Below are 24,322 nucleotides of genomic sequence, written 5' to 3'. Positions count from 1 at the left end.
CACAGCCCTGTACTTACCCAATCATCACCATTCCTTTTCATCTTCTTTTTGTGAATTGCCTTCCTGGTGATTTTTTCACCTGCTTCAACCTTTGTTAAACTGGTACTCATGATAATCAATCACCAGGTTTGTGCTTATAGCTGTAGTACTGTTTTAGGAGAACACATCAGAGATTGTATTCCATTGATAATGCTTTCTATAATTCAGGATTGTATAACAAACACATTGTGACATTAGAGTGAAACTCTAATGAAGGATGCAAATAATAACTTGATTAATATTTGTTGATCAAGTAAATGAAATGCTCATTACATAGTTGTTGAATGAGTTTCACGCTGTCAATTTGTTTTATTTTTAATTGCAGATTCCAGGGAAAATCATAATTACCCAGGCTCACTATGGCAACTAGAAGATAAAAAAGATAAATAACTTGCTGAACTCTGCCCTGGTTGGACCAAATCTGAAGTACTTTGCATGGTTCATTTGGAAGAGCATATTGATAAAGCAGAAAGCATTTGACAAAGGTAAAGTAGAATGGTGGAGGAACTGGAGACTTTTCTATATGAGAATCATTTGAAGGAACTAGGAATGTTTATCCTAGAGAAGATTTAGAGGGGACATGATAACTGCCTTTGAACATTTGAAAGGTGGTCACATGGAAGAAGGATTACACGTGTTTTATCCAGGGAATGGAACTAGCAGTAAAGAGTAGAAGTTGCTGAGTAGTAAATTAACTGCAGACTTTTTGAAACATGGATAAAATGATGGATGAATAGATGGACAGATAGATAATAGAAAGATAGATGATATATGTTGACAGATTATTGATAGATAGTAGATGATTACAATATAGACATATGATAAATGATAGATAGGTACATGATAGATATGATAGGTAGCTAGAAAGGGGGATAGATAGATAGATGAGTAGATAAAACATTCATTAAATCTAAACTATACTAAAGAATAGTGAGTTTGTTTGTGGAGGCAGGTCTCTTCACTGGAGACCACTAAGTGATAATTGAATTACTCTTTATTGGGGACAATATCAAGAGGATTTCTGTTCAGGTGCCATTTGATCAAAATGATCTCTGAGGTACTTTCTAATGTTGAATATTGTCTGAGAGTGATGATCATAAGAATTTTTTTTGCATTTGCCCCACAATACAGCTCTTATCATTGTGTATAAGTTATAAAGAGGAAGAAGGCAAGTGAAATTAGTTAATCACAATATAAGACATTATGCTAATTAACCAGAACTGATTCTGATATTCACATATATTCCTAACAATTATACAAAGACACTATCTGAACCTTAAATGAATTCTAAATCATTTAAGAAATATTAAAAGTTATATTCAGGATACTTGTAGCAAATATTCAATTACATTAAAAAATTGTCATTCCTCATAATCATTACATCGATTCTTCACTAACATTTTGATTACACAGAGCATGCCTTTTCTTACCCATGCCAAATGAAAAAGTTCATATTGAAAGTAGAATTGGAAAGGATTTTTATTCAAACTTTATTGATCATTTTGAGGCTTCTAAGAGCCATTACAATATGCCCATTTCAGAGACTCTCTCTTTTAGAAACAGAAAGCAAATAATTATCTTTGGAGTCATGTGATAAAATTAAGTGAATAAATGTATTTAATGGAATACTATAAAGGATTAGCTTCATGGATATCACTCAAGACAAATGAGAGAAACAGGAAAGTTGTCTAAAAGTACCAGCCACTAAAATCAGTTTGTAAACATTTTAATATCAGCAAGCAAGCATATAAAATGTTTGGAATTATGTGTTTATCTACACAATGGCAACAACAGACTCTTCTTTTCTTTTTTCTAGGCCAGTTTACAAGGCAACATCAAACATGTAATTATTACATTAGTAATTAGCACATGTTTGTAGAGTGAACAGTGTGCAGAGTTACTTTTTTGTCTTCCATACAAATGATTACTCACAGCTTTACTGTAGTAAAGTAAGGCAACCAAATGATGTAGCTTGTGAATTGAACACCATTCTTGGCATCAGAAAAACCTGAATTCAAAATCTGTCTCAGACACTATGTTGTGGAATCTCATTGGGTAAGTCTCTTAACCATATTTCTTCTTCTTCTTTTTTTTTTTAATAATAGCTTTTTATCTTCATAATACATGCAAAGATAGTTTTCATCATTCACTCTTGCAAAACCTTGTAATCCAAATTTTTCTCTTTTCCTTCCCTTCACCCTAGACAGCAAATAATACAATATATGTTAAACCAAATTTATTCTTAATAGTCCTTAAGAGAGACATTGACTCTCCATCATTTCTTGGAAAGATATAATCAATGAAAAAAGGTCATCAAAATATGAAAGCCCACATAATCTCAAATCTGCCTCAAACAGCGCTTACAATCTTTTTTTTAATAGAAAGAGAAGCATGTTAGTTAAGACTGATATTGGCTTAGAGTTTAATACTATAAGCTAAGTATTGCAAAGGAGGATGACAAGTATTTCCTCACAAAAACAGTGAAGGGCAGTTGAAAGAAAAGTAAGCCTACAAAAGATTTGGTGTGAGATAAAGCAAACTAAATCAGACTGTTTTAGAGCATTTGTAGATGAAATCAAAAGGAAAACAAATGGTGACAAAATTGAACAGATGAATTATAGTGCCAATTGGTAATAAGAAATACCAAAATATTAGAAGATACTCTATTTTCTAGAGCTAAAACCCAGAAAGCAGACTGTACCCTGAGGGTGGCATAACAACAATCCTTTGCACTCACCCTCTGGATGATCTCAACTCCAGAATTTGGATTTATGATTTTTAACTAAATAGCCCTGTTTCCCTGACCTGCACATACTGCAACAGAAAGTGACCAATCACATGTTCTGATATTCTAACAATTCCTATGCTTATGACTGCTAAGTGAATCAAACCAGGTACTGTTGTTGCCACCACATTAATTTTTCTGTAGCTCACTGAAATATCACAAGGCTCAACAACCCTTAAGGCTTGAAACAAAGCTCAGTGATCCTCATAGGATTCAAAAAAAATCTATATTATTCCAAAAATTCCTTCTTATGTGGGCCTGACATAAGAACTGTTTACTCAAGACCTAAGAATGACTGTGCTGGGTCCTGCCTGTTTGTGGTTTTCATGTTTAAAAATCCTACTCCTACCTCTTCACTTTAAAAATTAAACTTCTGTTTGATTTCAGACTCTCCTCTCTCTAGCCTGCTTTGTTCAATTGTAGCCAGCCATAGGTTGGAGACCAGTTCTGGTCCAATGTCAGAACAAAACCATAACTTAGACTCGGGCACATTGGTATCTAGCATTGTACATGGAGAAATAGTAATAGAACTTAGAAAACAGTTGGGCAAAGCTGGACCTAATGATATAAATATATGAATATGTGTATGTGGGTATATATGTATATATGCATACAAATATGTATATCTATCCATACATTTATACAAATACATATATACACATGTATTTCTAATTGAATTGAATATGAATTGAAACAATCCCCAAGTACCTTTAAAATTGTTTCTTGGGGATTGTCCTTTAAGACATTGTAAAAATAGAAAATTTTCCAGAAAACGGAGAGATTAGAGTTGAGACTTTTAGAGATAGGTGGTATAATGGCTAGTGCACTGGGCCTAAAGTTAGGAAAGTCTGAGTTCAAATCTAGCCTCAGACACTTTACTAGTTCCATGACTTTTGGGCAAACCACTACCTCTATCTCCTTCAGTTTTCTTAATTTAAATGGGTGAAAATCACATCTATCTCCTAGAATTGTTGTAAAGTTCAAATAATATTTTAAAGTGCTTAACACAGTGCCTGACATATCGTAAGCATTTAATCAGTGTTTGTTTCCTTTCTTCTTTTTATATAAAAAAGCAATTACATAAGAGTAAATAATTATTGATCTGTTTGCCTACCTACTATAATTCCTGTTCTAAAGCCCATTGGTATGAGGTTCCTTCTCGATGGAGAAGAATGCCTTGCCCTGTATGAAGAGCAGGACAAAATTGGTTAAAGTAAGCAAGGGTTTTGGTTCTCAATCCCCTTTTGGTAATCATCAGGGTGAGTCCCTTTTGGGGATTTATCAAGCTTCAAGTCTTCTTTGAGTCTATCTACTGCTTCTGTCTTCTGGAGAGATGATAGGAGAGAACAATCTAATTTTAGGTTGCTAAAGGAAAAAAAAAAAAAACATTTGTGAAACTGGTAGTGTCTACCATGTCTCTATTCCCAGATAGCTACTCTAGAAACTACGCGGTGTTTTCCCTTGGGTGAGATTTAGTACACTCTCTCTTGAGTCACTCTAATGTCTGACACACATTCTCCTATGTATACACTTCTGACTTCTCATTTGGATAAATGACAATATGTGTGATCACTGTGGAACTGGTATTTAGTGGGGAAAGGGTCAGGTTTGTATATAGAGCTTAGAGACCCCCTTTTTGCCAAAATGACAAAACAATAAGCAGTTAGATTGCACTCCTAAATCATATCCTCTAGAATTCAGGGGTCCTCAAACTACGGCCCGTGACACAGATGCAACAGCTGAGGACGTTTATCCCCCTCACCCAGGGCTATGAAGTTTCTTTATTCAAAGGCCCACAAAACAAAGTTTTTGTTTTTATTATAGTCAGGCCCTCCAACAGTCTGAGGGACAGTGAACTTGCCCCCCCATTTAAAAAGTTTGAGGACCCCTGCTCTAGATGAATAATATTTAAGGAAGCAAATAGATATAATTCTAGCTTGCTATACTCTTTGAGGATAGTAGAGTGGTATCCCTGGTTCCAATTTGCTGCTTCCTCTCCTGGTAGGTACTCCAAGGGTAACTTGGAGAAAGGTAAGAAGAGAAAACATTACAGATATCTATTTTATCTCTTTTGTTTGTTTTGTTTTTTTGCTGAGGCAATTGGGGTTAAGTGACTTGCCCAGGATCACACAGTTAGGAAGTGTTAAGTGTCTGAGACCAGATTTGAACTCAGCTCCTCCTGACTTCAGGGCCAGTGCTCTATCCACTGCACCACCTAGCTGCCCTATCTATTCTATCTCTATTTGAATTACAGAAGGACAATATTTTTTACACATGTGGAGTTTCACATATGTGTAAAGATGATCTCTGAAGTAGGTGTTTTTAAAGGAATCTGGGTATGCCCAAAGAGAAAAGACAAGTAGGAAAATGGTATGATAAGCCATGTCCTGCCTCAGGTTTGGGAGACTACTATTTGCCTTCCCCTCCTATTAAGGTCATTTGTCAGATACCTATATAGTACCTGGAGATTTCATCATCCTTTGGTACTAGCTTGGTGTCTTGATTTAGATTAAAAATCTCAGTTTAAATATACCACATTCTCCCATGTGTTCCCAGATTAAGAAATAATGGTTTCTCGGTCCTCAAAATGGAATGTTTTTGATTTAAGTGGCAGTGGTTTTCAAGTATGGGAACTGTAGCATATCTATAGTGATTTAGATAATGGAGTTTTGTACCCATCTTTGGTGTGTAACTTGCTATAGTTGTGTCCTTCAAGGATTCTTCAACCATGATCCATGATAAGAGCAATTGCTCCTGCTTCTTGTTCTTTCAGTGATTTGTGAGGAAGGAAGGAAGGAATGGATGAATGAAGGAAAGAATCAACATTTATTAAGTGCCTACTATGTGCCAGACAATGTTTTGAGCACCTTATAAATATTTCACTTGATCCTCCCAAAGTCAGTTATTATTATTATCACCATCTCCATTTTAGATTTGAAGAAAAAGGTATATGAAAGGTTAAGTGACTTGCCCAGAGTCATACAACTAGTAAGTGTCTGTGGCCATCTTTGAAGTTAGATCTTTCCGAATCTAGGCCTACCATTCTATTCACTGTGTTTTCTATCAGTATTCCCCATTGATATTTTTCTTGGGCACTATACAATCAAGGGCTGGATTTTATTAATATCTTTCTGTCCTGTATGGTCAGGAAAAGGTGAAATGGATTGATCAGTCATAGATGTTGTATTTCCATTGTTGTATTTCTTGATAATAAATAATTACCTATTGAGTACTGTGAAGATCGCATATTTTAAAATCGGCAAGAGTCCGGAGTTCAGGTTAGGGGAAAATCATCAGTCTTTATTCTCAGTGAAGAAGGATCGGAAGGTGAAAGAGAATTGGCGATAGCAATGTGTGCAGCTGAGTCAAGAAGCTAGCTCGACCAGCAGCCACACAACCAGCAGCTCGGAGTCTCGAACCCAGGCCCAATCTCCCCCAGCTTCTCTTCCTGTCTCTCTCTCTCTGCCTCCACCCACCAAAATCATAATTTCCTATACAACACATCAGGACTTGCACGGAGAGTGGGCAGGGACCATTCTTTATCCAATCATGTATATTAATAGAGTATAGCCCAATTACTATTTAGCCTCATGTACTTGGGACCTCAGTGCATCAACTCAAACCTCAGCCCATTACATCTCCCGCTTTCTTTTATTTTAGAACATAGGTGGTCATGCCATCCCTGACTCCTCAGGGAGGTCAGAGCCCCCAAGGGTAGATGATCACAGCCTCCCTGACTTCTCAGGAAAGGCGGCGAAAGCACTAAAAAGGAGATGATCACGCCCTGCCTGACATCTCAGGAAGGGAGATGAAAAGCACCAAAGGGAAATGGGGGTTGCTAGCGGGTTTCTGGGCTGAAGGGTCTTATTATGCACAAACCCATCAGCATGGGAGGTATTACACAACGCAGAGGCTATTAGGGATGACCCTCCCCTCAGTCAGTGCAGGCTCCATGTGGTGTAACAAACATGAATTTTACACGCAAGTAGCGGAATAGCAAACAATATAAATCAACATGGTGTTGGGAAAGATCACCAGAAGTCCTAGAAGGAGGGTATGTAAACAACAGTCACACATACACCTTCTTCAGCAGCCAAGAGATAGTCCAAAACCAATCTATAATCTATTGTCCATCGTTTCACATGTCAGGGAATCCAATGATCCCCCTGAGTTTTTGAAGTCCTGCAAAAGTCTTTTTATGTGTTAGGGAATCCAATGATTCCAGCAGATTTTGAAGTGTTGTAATAGTCTTATCATTTCTCAGAGAATCCAATGATTCCTGAGAGTTTTCAAGTCCCATGTCTCAGAGAATCCAATGATTCCTGAGGGTTTTCGAGTCCTATGTCTCAGAGAATCCAATGATTTCTGAGGGTTTTGAAGTCCAACAATCTTTGATGTCCATGAGTCAAACGCCATAACTGCCACGCTCTTTCAATGAGTGAGTACAATCAGCAACAAGAACAACCCGATATTTCTTGGTCTTCTCCTTTGTTTCAAGGGTCTGCTCCGTCTCTCTCAGATGGACAAGGCAAATATGGCTCAGTTGGCACCCATCTGATTCCTTCTCCACCTGTAGAGATACAATCAAACCTCTCCCCAAAGCAGTTAGCCTATCTGGTCCTTTCCATTCACCACTTTCTGGATCTCTCCACATCACCTGGCGATTATCTAAAGATAGTGGAGCTGCTCTACTGGACACTGACCTTCCGGTGGGTTATAAAACCTACTCTGCCGGAGCCAGTGCATCTTTGTCAAAAATCAAGAAGTTAATAGTATAAAGAGCTAGATTTAGAAGTTCTCTAGGGTTACCTGTGGCTCCCCCTTTCTTTTGTTTTTGGAGGAGCCTTTAGCCTTTGGAGAGTCTTTAGCTAGCATTTGTCCCATTTTAGCCAAAAAAAAAAGATTACTGGTTTAGTTTTTAAGAAAATAAGTTCCTTATTTGTCTATTAACAATACTCACCCAAATTCCAGGTCACCGGAGACTTCTTCGGTCCTTGGTTCCCACCGTTGGGCGCCAAATGTGAAGATCGTGTATTTTTAAATCAACAGGAGTCAGGAATTCAGGTTAGGGAAAATCGTCAGTCTTTATTCTCAGTGAAGAAGGATAGGAGGTGTAAGAGAATTGGCGATAGCAATGTGTGCAGCTGAGTCAAGAAGCTAGCTCGACCATCAGCCACACAACCAGCAGCTCGGAGTCTCGAACCCAGGCCAATCTCCCCCAGCTTCTCTTCCTGTCTCTCTCTCTCTGCCTCCACCCACCAAAATCGTCATTTCCTATACAACACATCAGGACTTGCACGGAGAGTGGGCAGGGACCATTCTTTATCCAATCATGTATATTAATAGAATATAGTGCAATTACTATTTAGCCTCACGTACTTGGGACCTCAGTGCATCAACTCAAACCTCAGCCCATTACAGAGTACTTTCTATATGACATATAAAAAATATATACACATGGAAGCAAAAGACAGTTCCTCTCTTCAAGGTGCTTACAATTTGGTGTGGGGAGGGAGACAACATACAAAGAAATATAAACAAGGCAAGCTTTATACAAGATGAGAAACAAATAATTAACAGAGGGTTGGCACTGGAATTAATAGAGACTTGTGAAGACTTCCTGGAAGTCACAGAGGTCAGTAGTCTGACAGGAGGAAAGAGAGTATTTCAGAAAAATGCTTTTGTTTTAATTATCATCTCTCTGTATATGTACATGCATACACATGTAGCTTTCATGTCTCTCCTCCAATCTTTATTACCAGTTGATGGCTGAATTATCTCCACTTATGTGCTCCATATGCACCTCAAATTTAACTTATGCAAAAGAGAATAGATTATCTTTTCCCCTTAAACATACCTCTCCTAAATGTATTTCTGTCAAAGGCACTTGGTCATCTTTCTAGTCATCCAAATTTGCAACTCTCTAGACATCCTTACCTCTCCTTCACACCTACCATTAAAATGATTATGATAAGATTTTTCTATAGCACTTTTAGAGTTGCATAATACTAATATACAAATCTCCTGAGGTAAATGCTATTATTCCCATTTTATAGATGAGAAAACTGAGGTTCAGACAGGTTAAGTGATTTACCTAGGAGCACACAGTTAGGTACACATTACCCAGTAGAATGATCTTGAGGTCAAGTACTACTTTTACTTTTGCCTTTGTTTCTTCTGGCCAAAAATAGAGGCTTAGGAAATGTTTTTTGAATTTAGCCTAATTAGATAACATGGACAAAGATTATATATAAAAGAACTGTCATTATCTTTAGTAGAAGGAACATACACATTGAAAATGTACATTCATCAAAGTATCAGTAAAACTATGAAAGTCCATTAGAATTAAATAGAGGAAAACATTATTACTTGATGAAGTTTGTTTTGTGCTTTGAATAGGTAGGAGTGACTTACAAGTAAAATTTGCCAGGACTAATTTAAATGCTTGTGACTCATTTATTACACTCCAAATTATCAAGCAAAGACTTGTTGCCTGGCACAAACACTAAAATTTTTCGTGTTTGTTCATGGATCAAACTAGTATTATCTATAATATCTGTTGGTATGTAAGGGATATCTAAATGATACAATGGATAGAATGCCAAATCTGGAGTAAAAAAGATTTATCTCCTTGAGTTCAAATCTCTCCTTAGATAGTAGCTGTGTTTTTTGCCTCAATTTCCTTATCTGTAAAATGAACTGGAGAAGGCAATGGCAAACCACTACAGTATATCAAGATCAGATATAACTGGAAAAATGAACAACAATAAAAATCCCCCAAGTGATTCAAAATGGAAAGAAAGATTCATGTGGAGTCTGGGGATCCAGGTTCAAAGTGATCTCTGATCAATGTGATCTTAATTAAGTCATTACCTATTTCTTCTTCTGTAAAACAAGAGAGGTGACTAGATGAATCTAATTCTACGATCCTATGACTCTGATAGAACCCCTTCTATTAAACCTTTTCAGTTACATCCAGGTCTATGTCCAGACTTTGAGGTCCTTGGTTCAAAAAAAATTCTTCTGCTGCCTCCAGGCTATTTTTAGTCTAAGAATGCTAATGTTCCAAACAAGGAAGAAATGAAGCTTACCAAACAAATAATTGGGATTTATTTTTTATCGTTAGGCCAAAAGATCAGTGACAAGTACTTGCAGGAATGGTCTAAAGAAGCTGTTTCACCAGTGCCTGGAACAATTTCAACATGGTCTCAAGGCTAGACTCCAAGACTACATTCTAATATAACCTAAACATTTTTATGGGAACTGACACTAATTAAACCAGAATGTAAGCAAAATCAGTACTTTGATATATATTGTGTTTAGAATATGACTTAGGAATCCTGAATCCTTTCCCATCCAGACTGATTCCATTCTTGATCACGGAGCTATTGTTCCATTCATTAACTTCTCTGATTCTCAAATTTGGGGAGAGGAGGGAGGGGGAAGGGAGGAGACATTAGATCATTGCCAAGGTCTCTTCCAATAAAAACACAAAATTTAATATTTCTAATAATTCTTTCTAACACAAAGATAACAAAAACCTCATCCTTTTTTCCTACAATTTTAAACACTGAAGAAATAACTAGTTTTTGTTTTGTTTTGCTTTGATTTTTGGCTATGGGCAGAATATGGAACCGAATGAGAAAATGTAAGGTGCAGGTGGGTATGTGGATGGCTGCAGTTTTCTGTTTCGTTTTAAGTTTTCTGTGCGGATGGGGAGGCGGAAGAAGCCCATTAAGCGGTAAAAATCAGGCGAGCAAGTGGGAGCGGTTCCTTTGGATGGGCAGAGGATGCGGGTTGTGCGGGGGGGAGGGGCGGTGTATTGCGGAGCTGTGAGGGATATGTGCGGGGCAGCAGGGTGTGAGGGTAGGGTTTTTGAAGGCTAGGAGGAGAAAATGGAACCGTTGACCAGGCTGATGCAGGGCGGGGGGAGGGGATGTCAAGAGAAGGGGGCTGGCAGCGGGTGTTGGGGAGAGGTGGAAAAGACGGTCAGGGCCTAGTGTCCGGGGGTTGTAAATCACTACGCCGCCCCAAGGAGGAGGGGGAAAGGGAGCTGAGCCAGGGGCGCCCAAGGAGGGGCGGGGGCGTGGCTCTCCTCGGCTGCTCCCCCTCGTTTCCTACTCCTCCCCCGCCCCTCTCCAAAGCCCAAGCCCCTCTCCCTCCTCCTCGGGAGGAGGCGCCTGAGCCAATGGGAGCGGGGGATGTTAGCGGGTGGGAGGCGGCGGCCGCGTTGCTACAGCAGGAGCCTGGGCGTCGGCGGCAGCAGCAGCGGCCGGAGCGGGAGGAGTAGGAGCCGGAGAGCCGCAGTCTGTGGGGCCATGGAGGGGCAGGGAGGTGAGCTAAGCGCCGACCTGAGCGGGAATGGCCGTTCCGGTCCGGAGCGGCCGTGGTGTCGGGAGGGGGGGGTCCCGGAGGCGGGCCCTGGCCTCGGTCTCGGGCGGACGGGGGGGGGGGGTCAGGCAGCGCGGGGCGGGCGGAGGCCCCACCTTCTCCTGGCCCCGCCCCAGAACCCTGGCCGGGGGTAGCTCCGCGCCCTCGGGGCATCCTTCCCCGTGATTTGTGTCCCTCTCCCTGGGCTCGGTACGCGCCTCCCTCACTTACTTCCATCCATCTGTCGCATCCGTCCTCATCTCGGCTTCTTGTGTTTGATTTTTTTTAAAATCCCCCCTCCCCCCATCCTTGGACTCTTTATTGTCTTACTCCGTCTCCCCATTTCTCCGCGGAGACCGCGGGGTGTGTCCCCAGTTTTTTTTTTTCTTGCTTGGACCAGTTTCTTATTAAAACCTTTTAAAAACCTAGAAAACCATCGGCAGCGTTTCCTCCTCCAGCCCCAGCATGTCCGAGGGCAGCCGCGGAGTCCCGGCCTCTGCCCCTGCTCCGGATGCGGGCGGGGGTCCCTTTCCAATATGACGGGGGGGCGGCGTGAGTCTGGAGCGGGCACTCGCTCCTTGCGTGGATCGCCCCCAAGGGCGGGGGCTCTTCTGTCTCTGCAGCTTTTTTTTTTTGATTCACTTTTTCTAACATTTTCCCCTTCAGTTGCGGGCCACCCCCGCATCGAAAACCAGAAAAGTTTAGTTCCTCGGAGATTTTGATCAATAGTAGCTGTAGAATTGACTTTTCCAAGGTGTTTGACGCCCTTTTGGGCACTGTGGACCTGAAAGGCCCCTCCGTCCTCATCTGTTCCTTATTTCTGCCTAGTTTAGTATCACTTCTGTGAGTGTGAACTTGGGGGTTAGACCTTGGGTATTATAACCTCATGGTAAAAAGGGGAAAATTTTTTATGTTGTGGAATGGATAGTAAAATGATTTCCTCCCTTGCATTCTCAATATGCCAAAGGACAATTAAATATATATTACGATTTATGATGTAAATTAATTTGCAGGTTTTTTCTCCCAAGATTAGTTTTTTGTATTAGTGTATTAATAGTTTCTTATTTTTTCTTCACAATCTGCCTTGCCTACAGTCATATCTATGCCAGATATGTTTTTATATAAACACTTTTTAAGAAGAATGCAGAAAATGTTTTTTTTTTTTTTTTTATTTAATAGCCTTTTATTTACAGGATATATACATGGGTAACTTTACAGCATTAACAATTGCCAAACCTCTTGTTCCAATTTTTCACCTCTTACCCCCCCACCCCCCCTCCCCTAGATGGCAGGATGACCAGTAGATGTTAAATATATTAAAATATAAATTAGATACACAATAAGTACACATGACCAAAACGTTATTTTGCTGTACAAAAAGAATCAGGCTCTGAATTATTGTACAATTAGCTTGTGAAGGAAATCAAAAATGCAGGTGGGCATAAATATAGGGATTGGGAATTTAATGTAATGGTTTTTAGTCATCTCCCAGAGTTATTTTTCTGGGCATAGCTAGTTCAGTTCATTACTGCTCCATTAGAAATGATTTGGTTGATCTCGTTGCTGAGGATGGCCTGATCCATCAGAACTGGTCATCATCTAGTATTGTTGTTGAAGTATATAATTATCTCCTGGTCCTGAATGCAGAAAATGTTAAAAGCAAAGTAGGTTGTTTGTTGTTGTGGTTCTTTTGAGCCAAATTCCATTTGTGGCCAGGAGGAATAATACATTAGGACTTAGCTATCAAATTCTAGATTCTTTTTTTTTTTTTTTTTTGGTAGTTTCATTGGCAGATCACTTAACTCTGTTCCATTGTTATAATGAATAATTTGCATGCTATTTTCCATCATCAATAGTTAGACTTTTACCACTAAATAGGTGAAGCTGGGGATTGTTCATCACTTTGAAGATACTAAAGTATAAGATTATAAAAACGTTATGATTAACTTTAAAGGATCTATTTTGTGTGGTCTGAAAAAATATTTGAATTTGTAATATTGACGCACAGTGTTTTTAAGTTGTAAAAGTTTTTAGAACTTTTAAAGTTTGTGGAATTTTAAATTTCTGCTTTTTAAAAGAGCAGAACCCTACTATAATAGCTCAAATTGCAACTTTGACAGATTTCTGATTTCATTGGTCCAAGCTCTCCCTTTAGTGCTACAGATAGCATCCACTAGAGCCTTTATTGAATTCCTTTGCCACACCCTTCCAATTCTTCACTAAGAGTGTGGTCCAGGATTCTGATGAGCTTAGCTGTTTCTCAGAGGAAGGTAGAATTGCCTGTCATTTGGTTGTTAACAGATTTTTTTTATCCTTTTAAGACTTTCCAGAGCTTAAACAGCCATGAGGCTTTAGGTCAGTTTGGTTCTCAAAGCATTGGGATAGTATTTTATTTAATTATAATTTGATCCAACTAGAATATGTGTGTACTGCACAGTTTTGCTTATTTGTAATAAGCAAATATATATGTATATATATATATATATATATTAGTAGCTTTCTCCCCAAAGTGAATAATATAAAATATATATTATTTACATAAATAATATAAGGTGAATAATATAAAATCATTCGATTTTGCTTGTTATTTATAATATATTAATTTTTTATTATTATTTGTTAAAGAAAAGAATACTTATGTAATGAACAGAAACAGATATATATTTTTTCCATTAAGAATAGAACAGGACAATATTCTTATCAAACTGGGTGCTGTAGGGGATTAAAATACAGGGTCTGGAGTCAGAAATACCTGAGTTCAAATTTAGCTTCTAACTCTGTCAGCCAGCCAACAAGTATTTAAATGCCTGCAATGTGTTATGCACTGTGCTAAATATTGGGGATGCAGAGAAAGGCAAATGATACAGTTCTTTCTCTGGAGGAACTCACACTCCAATGGAGGAGAATCAGATGTTTAACAATTCCGCAAGTCACTTATCCTCTTTCTCCCTTTTCTTAACTGTAAAATAAAAAGATGAGGTGGATAATTATAGCATTTACCTCCCAGAGTTGGTGTAAAAATCAAATAAAATAATATTTGTAAAGCACAGTCCTTAGCAGATAGTGGGTGCTTACTAAATGATTCTTTTCTTTTGATGCTGGATGATGCTACCTTAATCTCTTTCTACAAGCAAAATGGAATTATGTTCTAACAGTTAGACTTGGAATTGGAAAAGCTGGATTCAGTTCTTAGCTCCTTATTAGCTGTGTGACTTTGGAAAAATCATTTAACTAAGCCTTACTTCAAATAAAATATGAACATCATAATAATACCTATGTTGTATATGTGATAATACCTAATTTACTATTGCATGAAGTTCAAATGAGATAATGTATGTAAAGTACTTTGTAACAGAAAAGAACTTTATGTAGTAAATATCAACTGTTATTTTTATGGTTTATATACATAAAAGTATTACTTATCTTGATATTTGCTTACTCTTTTTTTGGCTTAAAATTTTTTATTTGAAAGATGATGCCATTTATTTTTATGATAAACACCATTTAATTTTTTCCCACCAAAGATTTAGGATGGGATTCTTGTTAAATTATCTATAAAAGATGATACTTTAGTCTTTCTTTTCTTGTGAGAATATAAACTGTGCAGATTTAGGCTTTAAGACATCCTACAATGGTAGCTGGTAGCACAGTAGATAGAGGACTGGGCCTGGAATCATGAATAACAGAGTTCAAAACTGACTCCAGACATTAGCTGTTTGAGCTTGGGCAAAATCAGTTTGAGTTTCCTCAACTGTAAAATGGGGATACTAATAGCTTTATTTCAAAAGGTTTTTGTGAGGATCAAAGGAAATAATAGTTATAAAAATTATTAATTCAGTGCCTGAGACATAGTAGGCATTGTGTGTAAATAAATGCTTATTCCCCCATAATTTTGGAATTAAAAATATTAAATACTGCTTAATGAGAGACCAACAGAAAAAGAGACCTTTGGATTGTGTTATAGAAATGGCTGTGAAATTGCTGTTTCAGCAAACAAGTTTTTTTCTTAGAAAACTTCTGTGAAAAGACTATTACTAATTTTTTTTTATTTTTGCTGTGAGGCAATTGGGGTTAAGTGACTTACCCAGGATCACATAGCTAGGAAATGTTACGTGTATGAGATCAGATTTGAACTCAGGTCCTCCTGACTTCAGGGTTGGTGCTTTACCAGTTGTACCACCTACTGCCCTGAAAAGACTACTACTGAGGGAGACTAGTAGACACACAAATCTGGGTATAAATAAGTACTCTCAAAGAATTCTAGCAGAAATAAATTAAATTTCATTGAATATTCGTGATCCTGATTATCTGGGTATTGATGCTTTATCACAGTATGTATTATTATTTGTAATTAAGTCAGGCCTCTAGTTCTCCCCGTGTTGTCAGGCAATAGAGTTGAGTCAGGAAAAATTAGGGTAGTTACACAAAGGACTTGTATATGTCTGTATTTATATTGAGTATTTCTCTTCCTATATTCCAAAAGTAAATATAGGTGATTTGAGAATTATATGCTATTATGAATAATTTGCATACTATTTTTCCTCTATCATAAATAGTTAACTAGACTTTTACCTTAAAAACATTAAATCAGTTTTTCAGTGAGAAGTATAGGGCAGAAGCAGTATGGTATAACTTTCAATTAGAGGAGGGAGATCTGAATTCTAGTTGTTACATTTAGTACTTTAATATAACTTTGACCAAGTAACTTAATATTATCAAGAACCTTATATTCTTAGACTAAATAACTTTTATGGTTACTTCCAGCTCTGAAATATTATAATTTTATTGAAGTGATGAATTTATGAGTTCTTGCTGACCCTCTAGTCTCATCCATCTATCTATAACTTATTTGTACCATTATTGGGATTTAGCAATTTTTTTCTTTTTAAAATTCATTTTAAACTTAAATACAAAAGGAAAAAAAACCCTTTTTTTGAACATAGAAGAACATGAGTCAATAAAAAACAATAAGTTTGCTTTTCAAGAATACCCATATAATAAATACTTAACATTGTTTTCAAAACCATTCAGTTTTTCCTGAGCTTCCTTCTAGGTTTTCTGTTGGTCTTTGCTGTGTTGTGTATCTTTTATTTTTTCCCTCCCCCTTCCCACTTCCTTAGAGAAGGCTACAATGAGATATAAATATATATATATATATAATATACATACATACATATGTAAAAATACATATATAAATATATACGAGATCACACTATGCATATTTCTATTTGTCAGTTCTCTGGCATTGGATAGCATATTCCTTAAATCTTTCCATGTTTTTCTAAATGCACCAGCTTGTCATTTCTTATATCACATTAGTATTCTATCACAACCCATCTTTCCTGAGGTTTTCTCACATTGCCTTAAGCTTTGCTGTCCCGCAAAAGCTCTTCCTTCTCAGTGGTCCCTCCAGTGGCTTCAAATTTCCACTGTCTTTTCTGGCCTGGAACCAAAACCTAGGACTCTTCTCTCTTGTAAGTGCCTGTAGCCAGCAGGGTCCCAACCCCTCTGCTGTTCACCAAGTCTGTGCTAGCTCCTTCCCCCCTCCATGACACAGTTTAGCTGATTTTTTGGAAGGATTGCCAGCCATTCTAAATCTTTCAGATTTATAATTCCAGACTGTTCTTTCCTGTCTACCTTTGAACTTTAGTTTTTCTGTAGACTCATAAGTTGTAAAGTAGACTCCTGGTCTACTTAAGCTGAGATCTGAGTTGCAAGGCTAATATATGATATTAAATTATTCTCTTTTTTGGCACTACAATTGTAAGTTGCCTGACAACTTCATGGAGGTAGTAGTCAGTGCTTAGTGTCCTAGGTTTGTGTTATTTCATTTCTTTCCCTTTCATCTTCAGGAACTTTAATCTGCTCTCTTTCAGAACTGGGTCCATTCAGTTTTCCTTACACAACCTGGTTGCCTTCTGAATATAGTTTGAACATTCCATGGCTTAGCCCAATGCACTTTAGAACTCTTGAACAAAAGAAATGCCAGCCTCAGCCTCCCTGGTAGTAGGGATTACAGGAGTATACCACCAAGTATACCATCACGCCCAGATGTCCTTTATTTTTAAACTTATTAATTTTTTCTTGAGTATAGATTATACTTTTTTTTCAGTTTTTAAATGATACTTTCCTTTACATCTTTAAATGTCATTTCCAGAAAACCTACAACTCAAGTTTTGATGTAGCTAATTAATTTAGCATTATGATGTGATTAGGATAAATTCACAATAATAGCTCACATTTTTGAGCTTAGTTGTGGTCCATTGGCAGTTTTATTCTTTCATTTGTTAGAAAAAATGCTAATTATGTCCATTAGCATTGAAATTTTAAAAGAATCTACATTCTTTCTTCCTCAGTTTTTTTTTTTTTTTTTAGAAGAACCTAGTTGCAGCTGTGCAGAATTTTGCATATCTAATGAATTTTACTTGGTGGTACTTGTAACTAAATATGGGGGTCACAATTATGATTTATTACTTGTAAATGTTTTATTTGACTATCTTAAATGTCTATCTTGTAAGCATTTCTTGGGCAAAAAGGGTCTTAAATGGAAAAAAGTTTAAGAAGTCCTGTCCCTAGAGCATGGTGTTCTGAAAGGGTTAACTCCTGTCCCATGAGGTTAACATTTTTTTCAGAGGAATTGTCAATCCTGATAACAGAGAAAAGTTGTGGAGTTTTTCTCATCTATCTCTCAGTGATCATTCTTATTCTAGATGGTTTATTCACAGGAAGAAGATAAACTATGCTCATATTCTAGGATTCTATTGAACTCTAGAGCTTGTTCATGAGTAATTACTACTCACTGGCATATTGCTAGCATACTACTAGGGATTTAACTCTCACTGTTGGGGCAATCATTGTTACTGTCATGTTCTTTGTACTGTGTATAAAGATCAGGCTAGTTCTTATTTTAGATGTCAATACTTTTGAGATTTATTTAAAGTAGAGCTTGGTTTAACAGACACCATTATATCAACTCATTTTATACCATTATTTCATGTCTTAGTTTATGGTTCAAATGAACACTGTACACACACACACACACACACACACACACATATATATATATATATATATATATATATATATATGTATATTTTAAGAATTTTATTAAAAGAGAAATCAGTAAACTCTGGCCATTTCATAATCACACCTCAAAGAAACTGTCTGGAGTTTATATGTAGGAAAAGGTAGTATGGTATAGGGACTAGATTTTCAGCCTCATAGCCACAAAATTAGATTCTTATACCATCTGTGTGATCCTTAATCTTCCAGTGCTTTAAGCAACTCTCAGAAGATTAAGTTGCAGAAAAGATACTGATTTGCATTGGTAGAGAGAGTTACCTCACCTTGCTAATGAAATTTTTTATTTTTGTTTTTGTTTTTGGTAGGATGAGGAAAGACAAAGACTAAGAACTCTGAAAACCAAGCTTAAGAGATTATCTGACAGGTTATGTTTCATTGGTCATCATTTTGCTGACATTGTAGTCCATCACTTCAGCCTCAAGATAAAATAATCAGTAGTGGCCTCAGCTTTCTGGATTGTTAATGGAGGTAGTTGTTGTTGATCCAGGTAGTTGAAGTTGTTCTCCCCAAATAACCTAGCTTCTGCTATTGGAGAAGGAAGAACTGGGTAGAGCTTACCTTGGCTTTTGTATTTTGTGTTACTTAACTTTTGCTGTAATGACCTCAATCTTAAATAGGGCATTGAAGTACTAGGGAAATTAGAAGCAAATGTACTTCTTTGCGTACTGTATTTGAATTTAGGTTAATGGCTGTTACTTGGTTCCACAGGATTCGGGAAACTCATTAGGTGCCTTAAAATGAGTCAGTCATAGTTGTACTGCTTTTTAAATTAAAATTTAACTGAATATTATAATTAGTGATACTTTATAATCAACTATTTTAAAACTTTATTTTAACATAACTAAGAAAAATTGTTAATAAGTATACATTAGTTCTTGAGAAAATAGAAAAATTCTTTTTATTTTAATCTTTTATAGAATATTACAGCTTAAAAATAAATTATTTAGTAATAAAATTAGGTTATATTATCGATATTATAGATTTTAGATGTGTTGAACATTATTGTTGTAGGTAACATTTGTTTGAATAATAAAATGAGTAGCCTAGATATGTGTTACATTGTAAATTTCCTGAGTAAGTGAATAACCTGTAGAGATAAGTTTCTTAATGTTATTTTTATGATGGTAAAATAAGTATAAATGTAAATGCATTTTGCATGAAAAACTATTCAGGTTATCTTTAAAGCAAAATACCTGAATTAAAATGTATAACATAGTACCAGAATTCCAATATCAAAACTATTTATTTTTAAATACTTTTAGAAATTGCTTTCAAGTATGTTAGGATACTTAAAAATATACCCTAGAGCTCAGCTTCTTAAATTGTTTTGTGATCCCATGTAGAGTCTTGTAACTAAATGTGGGGGTCATAATTATGCTTTATTACCTGTAAATGTTTTATTTGTCTATCTATCTTAAATGTCTGTATATCTAGGGTCTTGGACAAAACGGTCTTAAATGGAAAAAAGTCCTGTCCCTAGAACATGGTGTTCTGAAAGGGTTAACTTGTTTCATGGTTCAGCTTAGTTCCATTTGTAAGAGGAGAGTAGCTTAATACCTGGCAATATGTGGCTTACTGGTAATATAAAAGTCCTTGATATTTCCATTTTGAAAAATAACCTTAGGTTGCTATAAGTGGAAGAAATTTATGTTTAGAGAGATCCATTTTATCCCTCCTGAATTCTTAGGAATTTTTCATATTTGTCCTAAATGATTAAATCATTATAATATTTTGATATTATATTATCTGGATACCAGATACTGATTTTGATATACAGGATTTTGTTATTTTTTATTATTAAAGCTTTTTATTTTCAAAACATGCACAGATAATTTTTTCAATATTGATCCTTGCATAGTCTTGTGTTCCCCCAACATCTTCCCCTAGATGATAAGTAATCCAATATATGTTATATTTGTTAAAATATGCTAAATGTAATATATACAAACATATTTGTACAGTTATCTTGCTGCACAAGAAAGATCACAAAAGAAAGAAAATGAATAAGAAAACAAAATGCAAACAAACAATAACAAAAAGAGTGAGAATGTTATGTTATGATCCACACTCAGTCCCCACAATCCTCTCTTTGGGTGTAGATGTCCCTCTTCATCACTGAACAATTGGACCTGGTTTGAATCCTCTCACTGTTGAAGAGCGCTACATCCATCAGAATTGATCATCTTATAATCTTATTATTGCCATGTATAATGATCTCCTGATTCTGCTCATTTCACTTAGCATCAGTTCATTTAAGTCTTTCCAGATCTCTCAGAAATCATCCTGCTGATTGTTTCTCATAGAACTATAATATTCCACAACATTCATGTACCATAACTTATTCAGCCACTCTCCAACTGATGGGCATCCACTCAGTTTCCAGTTTCTTGTCGTTATGAAAAGGGCTGCCACAAACATTTTTTCTACATATGGGTCTCTTTTCCTCCTTTAAGATCTCTTTGGGATATAGGACCAGTAGACACATTGCTGGATCAAAGGGTATGCACAGTTTGATAATTTTTTGAGCATAGTTCCAAAATGCTTTCCAGAATGGCTGGATCTGTTCACAGTTCCACTAACAATATAATATGCAGGATTTTAAAATTTAAATAAAATTTTCATGGAGCTCCATTAATTTAAATTTGTTGAGCTAAAGGCTATTTAGTAATAATATTTAGGCTTACATAGTTTAATTTGTGAGCTAAGAAAACTAATTTTTTTTTTTTTTTTTTTTTTTTTAGAAAATGGAAGTGTAGTACAAATTGGGGAATTGTTACCATGCAAGATCTGTGGAAGAACCTTCTTTCCAGTTGCCTTAGTGAGTACATTGATTATTTGCCTGTTTGCTTTTGCATTTACTAATTCATCAATGTGTTGGAATGCACGTTAGTAGAAGGGATATTTATGCTGCTGAGGTCATGAATTAACTGACATATTTTATCAACTTTATATGAAATTGCCTCCATAATGTGATTTGAAGGGGATGCTTCAAAAGGCATCATTTTTTCAATCTTTTATTAGATCTTCATATCTTTTGTGTCTTAAATAATCATCAGGAGTTTCCCATTAAAGTAAAAATGCTATGTGATTAATAAATATTTAATAAAGCAGCAAATAAATTAGTTGAAAGCTGGCAGAGAACAAAATTCTACAAGAGTGAAAGGCTGCATAGAATTCTAGGAGAAAAAGAATGGAGTAAATCAGGTTGGTAGTATCAAGGAGGAGAAAGAGGGCATGGCTTTTCAGTAGAGAAAATGCTAATAAATTTTACTTACTTCATGTATAATAGTTTTGAAAAAAGTATTGATGGCAGTGATTCATTACATTTCCATTGAACTCTTTTTTTTTTGTTATCTTTATTCCTTTTAATTACAAAAATAAATGTACTCTTTGAATTTTAAATAACCTTGGGAAATTGTTTTATTATCTCTTTGTCTTTATAAAAATGTGAAAATGAACATTTGATATTAAATAACTCCATTTAAGACTTTGAAGTAAATGCTATATGGTCAGCATTGTTTTAAGAGGTAATCACTTGGCAAGATGTCTTTTTAGCATATTAAATGGTTTCCAAAGTAAAATGAACTTTGGTGAAACTACTTTAAAAAGATATACTTTTCTGAGCATAGAAGGAAAACATTACAAGTGGAAGAAATATAAAGATAATTATCAGAAAAAATATAGTTGTAGTGATAGAGGTAATTTTAATTTTATACAGTTCTCAGGATTCTCATTCTAGTCCTACAAATTAAGCTGTCTAGTAAAGATACCTGGAATAGCAAGAGAATCCCCATTAAAAAGTGAGGGGTTGATTGTTTTAAAGTAATTATTATAGTAAATTACAAGATCAAGGAAGAAGAAGTAGAGTTAAGTTTAGTTCTAAAAATGTTTTCATTGCAGCTAGTCACCCCATTAAAATTGTGTTATCCTTTTACTGCCTTTGCCAAAAGGACATGATCACTCCCAGACATAAGATATTTCAAACATTTTCATTTGGAAGAGGGGTAATTTAAAGGAAAGGACACTGAATTTGAAGTTAGACTGGGTTCATGTCGTCTATTTGCTGCCTATTAAATTTTTGACTTTGGAAAATTGAGGGCTTAAAAATAGCTAATCTCTAAGTTCTTCAACATCAAACACTTTTGTTTTATTTCTTTCCTCTTAGAGGTGACCCAGTGGGTAGAAATTAGGTTGAGGTAGGTTTGGGTTTCACATAAAGTCCTAAAAATGAGACCTATCTAAATATAATACGGATTTTCTTATGAGATATTCCAACAAAAACTAATTGGCCACTTGTCTGTGATGGTGTAGTATAAAATTTTATTACAGGTAGAGATTAAAATCTTATTCTGAGATTCTCTAATACTGAAAAGATTCTGAAGCTCAATCAGTACTCAATTCATAGTGACCAAATTATCATGCTAGACCCTTGATAGCCCTTTGATAGCAAGCCTGTTCTTTTCCTTTTTGCAGGTCTCTCTAAGAATGTAATACTTTTATTCCAACTTCCATTTCCATTCAGTGAGTTTGTTTCAAAGGGTAAGGATAAAAACTTGTACATGAAGAACTACAATGGAAGGTATCAAAGCAATTTATAATAGTGGCACCAGCAATGGGTTTAGTGTGAAGACAAAGACAAATTGCAAAATATATTGATGTGAGAACTTGATATGTTAAAGACATAGGAAGTTGAATGAGAAAAAAATTACAATGTATATGTTTGATAATAATAATAATGATTAAATATGGGATTCACTATAAAGTATATGTTATGCATTATCATTTTTTACTACTGTCTTTCATATTTTAACATAAGCCATGTTTTCATGGTTGGTATAAATATGTTGTCTTTGAGATTTTTTTTTTTTTTAAAACAGATTAGATTAACTCTAAGAGCTTATATTGTTCCTTATTGAAGAAAATGATGCATTGTGATTTTTCTTTCCTCTAACAGAAAAAGCATGGGCCAATTTGTCAGAAAACTGCAACTAAAAAACGGAAGGCCTTTGATTCAAGCAGGCAGAGGGCTGAAGGAACTGATATTCCAACAGTAAAACCACTTAAACCCCGGGTAAATATATAAGGTTTGGAATGATACCTACACAGAAAGAGTGTATAACCTAAAATGTGTATCTAGTATTACACTAGTCATGTAAATGCTTATCTCCACATCCATAGGATTTCTAAATCCAGTACCTGGTGAATGATTTTTAGTGAAAAGCCATATTTTAGTCATCTCTAAAAGTAGTATTATTGATCTGTCTTGAGAAGAAATGAATTTTCCTTAGGAACTCTTTAGTTGTTAGCATAGTTAAATTCATCTTCATCTGGAGAATAATTAAATGGCCTTAATTATACATTTTGAGAATGAAACTTTTTTTTTCCTGGGATATGAAGGATATGAAGAATATGCCTTAAGATTATACCATCCATTTCAAGTCAAGATTGCAGAGTGTATAGAGCAGAATAACTCATTTCCCACATTTGTCATGAAAAAATTACTATGCCAAATAGTAATTAAGAAAAAAAAGTAAAATGCTAGTCAGTACGTTCATCCAATTTAATTTTAATAAAACAATTTTATCCATTTTTATGTTGTATGTAATTGTTATGTTAAACAATTAATGGACATTAATCTTAAACAATTAATGGAAAACAATTTAATTTTAATAAAACAGTGAATAGTTGTTAAAACTAGATAGCAAAGTAAAAGGAAGAATCACCCACTTATCACTTCCTGAAAGAAACCCTAAAATAAAAATTCTAAGCAATTTCAAATCAAACACCAAAGAATCACAGTTGGGATCACATAACTTGACAGCTACCAATGTAATGAAAAAGAGTATTTGGAATATAATCTTACAAAAATATAATATTATAAGCAAAAATTACATCAGGATAACTGAGTGTGGTCCCATAAGGGAAAAATGGACAAGAAAAGAATGGATTTTTAATGACATAGAGGACTTCCAGGAATTCCTGAGGAAGAGACTTGAGCTGAATAGAATATTTGAGACAATATATAGGTGTACAAAGAAACATAGT

General features: G+C 35.8%; 1 protein-coding gene across 4 annotated transcripts in view; it reads left to right on the top strand.

Moving 5' to 3' along the window:
* The first annotated feature begins 10,800 nt into the window (after positions 1 to 10,800).
* The window catches only part of ZC2HC1A (zinc finger C2HC-type containing 1A), a 45,773-nt gene continuing 32,251 nt past the window's right edge, over positions 10,801 to 24,322 (top strand). Inside the window, exons 1-3 of one of the 4 annotated variants that reach the window (XM_031946234.1) lie at positions 10,801 to 11,158; positions 21,019 to 21,095; positions 23,232 to 23,348. In XM_031946234.1, coding sequence (XP_031802094.1) covers positions 11,026 to 11,158; positions 21,019 to 21,095; positions 23,232 to 23,348 — 327 coding nt within the window. In that variant the 5' untranslated portion in view covers positions 10,801 to 11,025. The remainder of the gene's footprint in view (positions 11,159 to 21,018; positions 21,096 to 23,231; positions 23,349 to 24,322) is intronic. The other 3 variants (XM_031946235.1, XM_031946236.1, XM_031946237.1) reach the window with 3 other exon arrangements.

Source organism: Sarcophilus harrisii, chromosome 1 (assembly GCF_902635505.1).
Source record: "Sarcophilus harrisii chromosome 1, mSarHar1.11, whole genome shotgun sequence".
NCBI classification, from domain to species: Eukaryota; Metazoa; Chordata; class Mammalia; order Dasyuromorphia; family Dasyuridae; genus Sarcophilus; species Sarcophilus harrisii.
The sequence above is the reverse complement of the archived record's forward strand: the minus strand, read 5'-3'. Positions and strand labels throughout refer to the sequence as shown.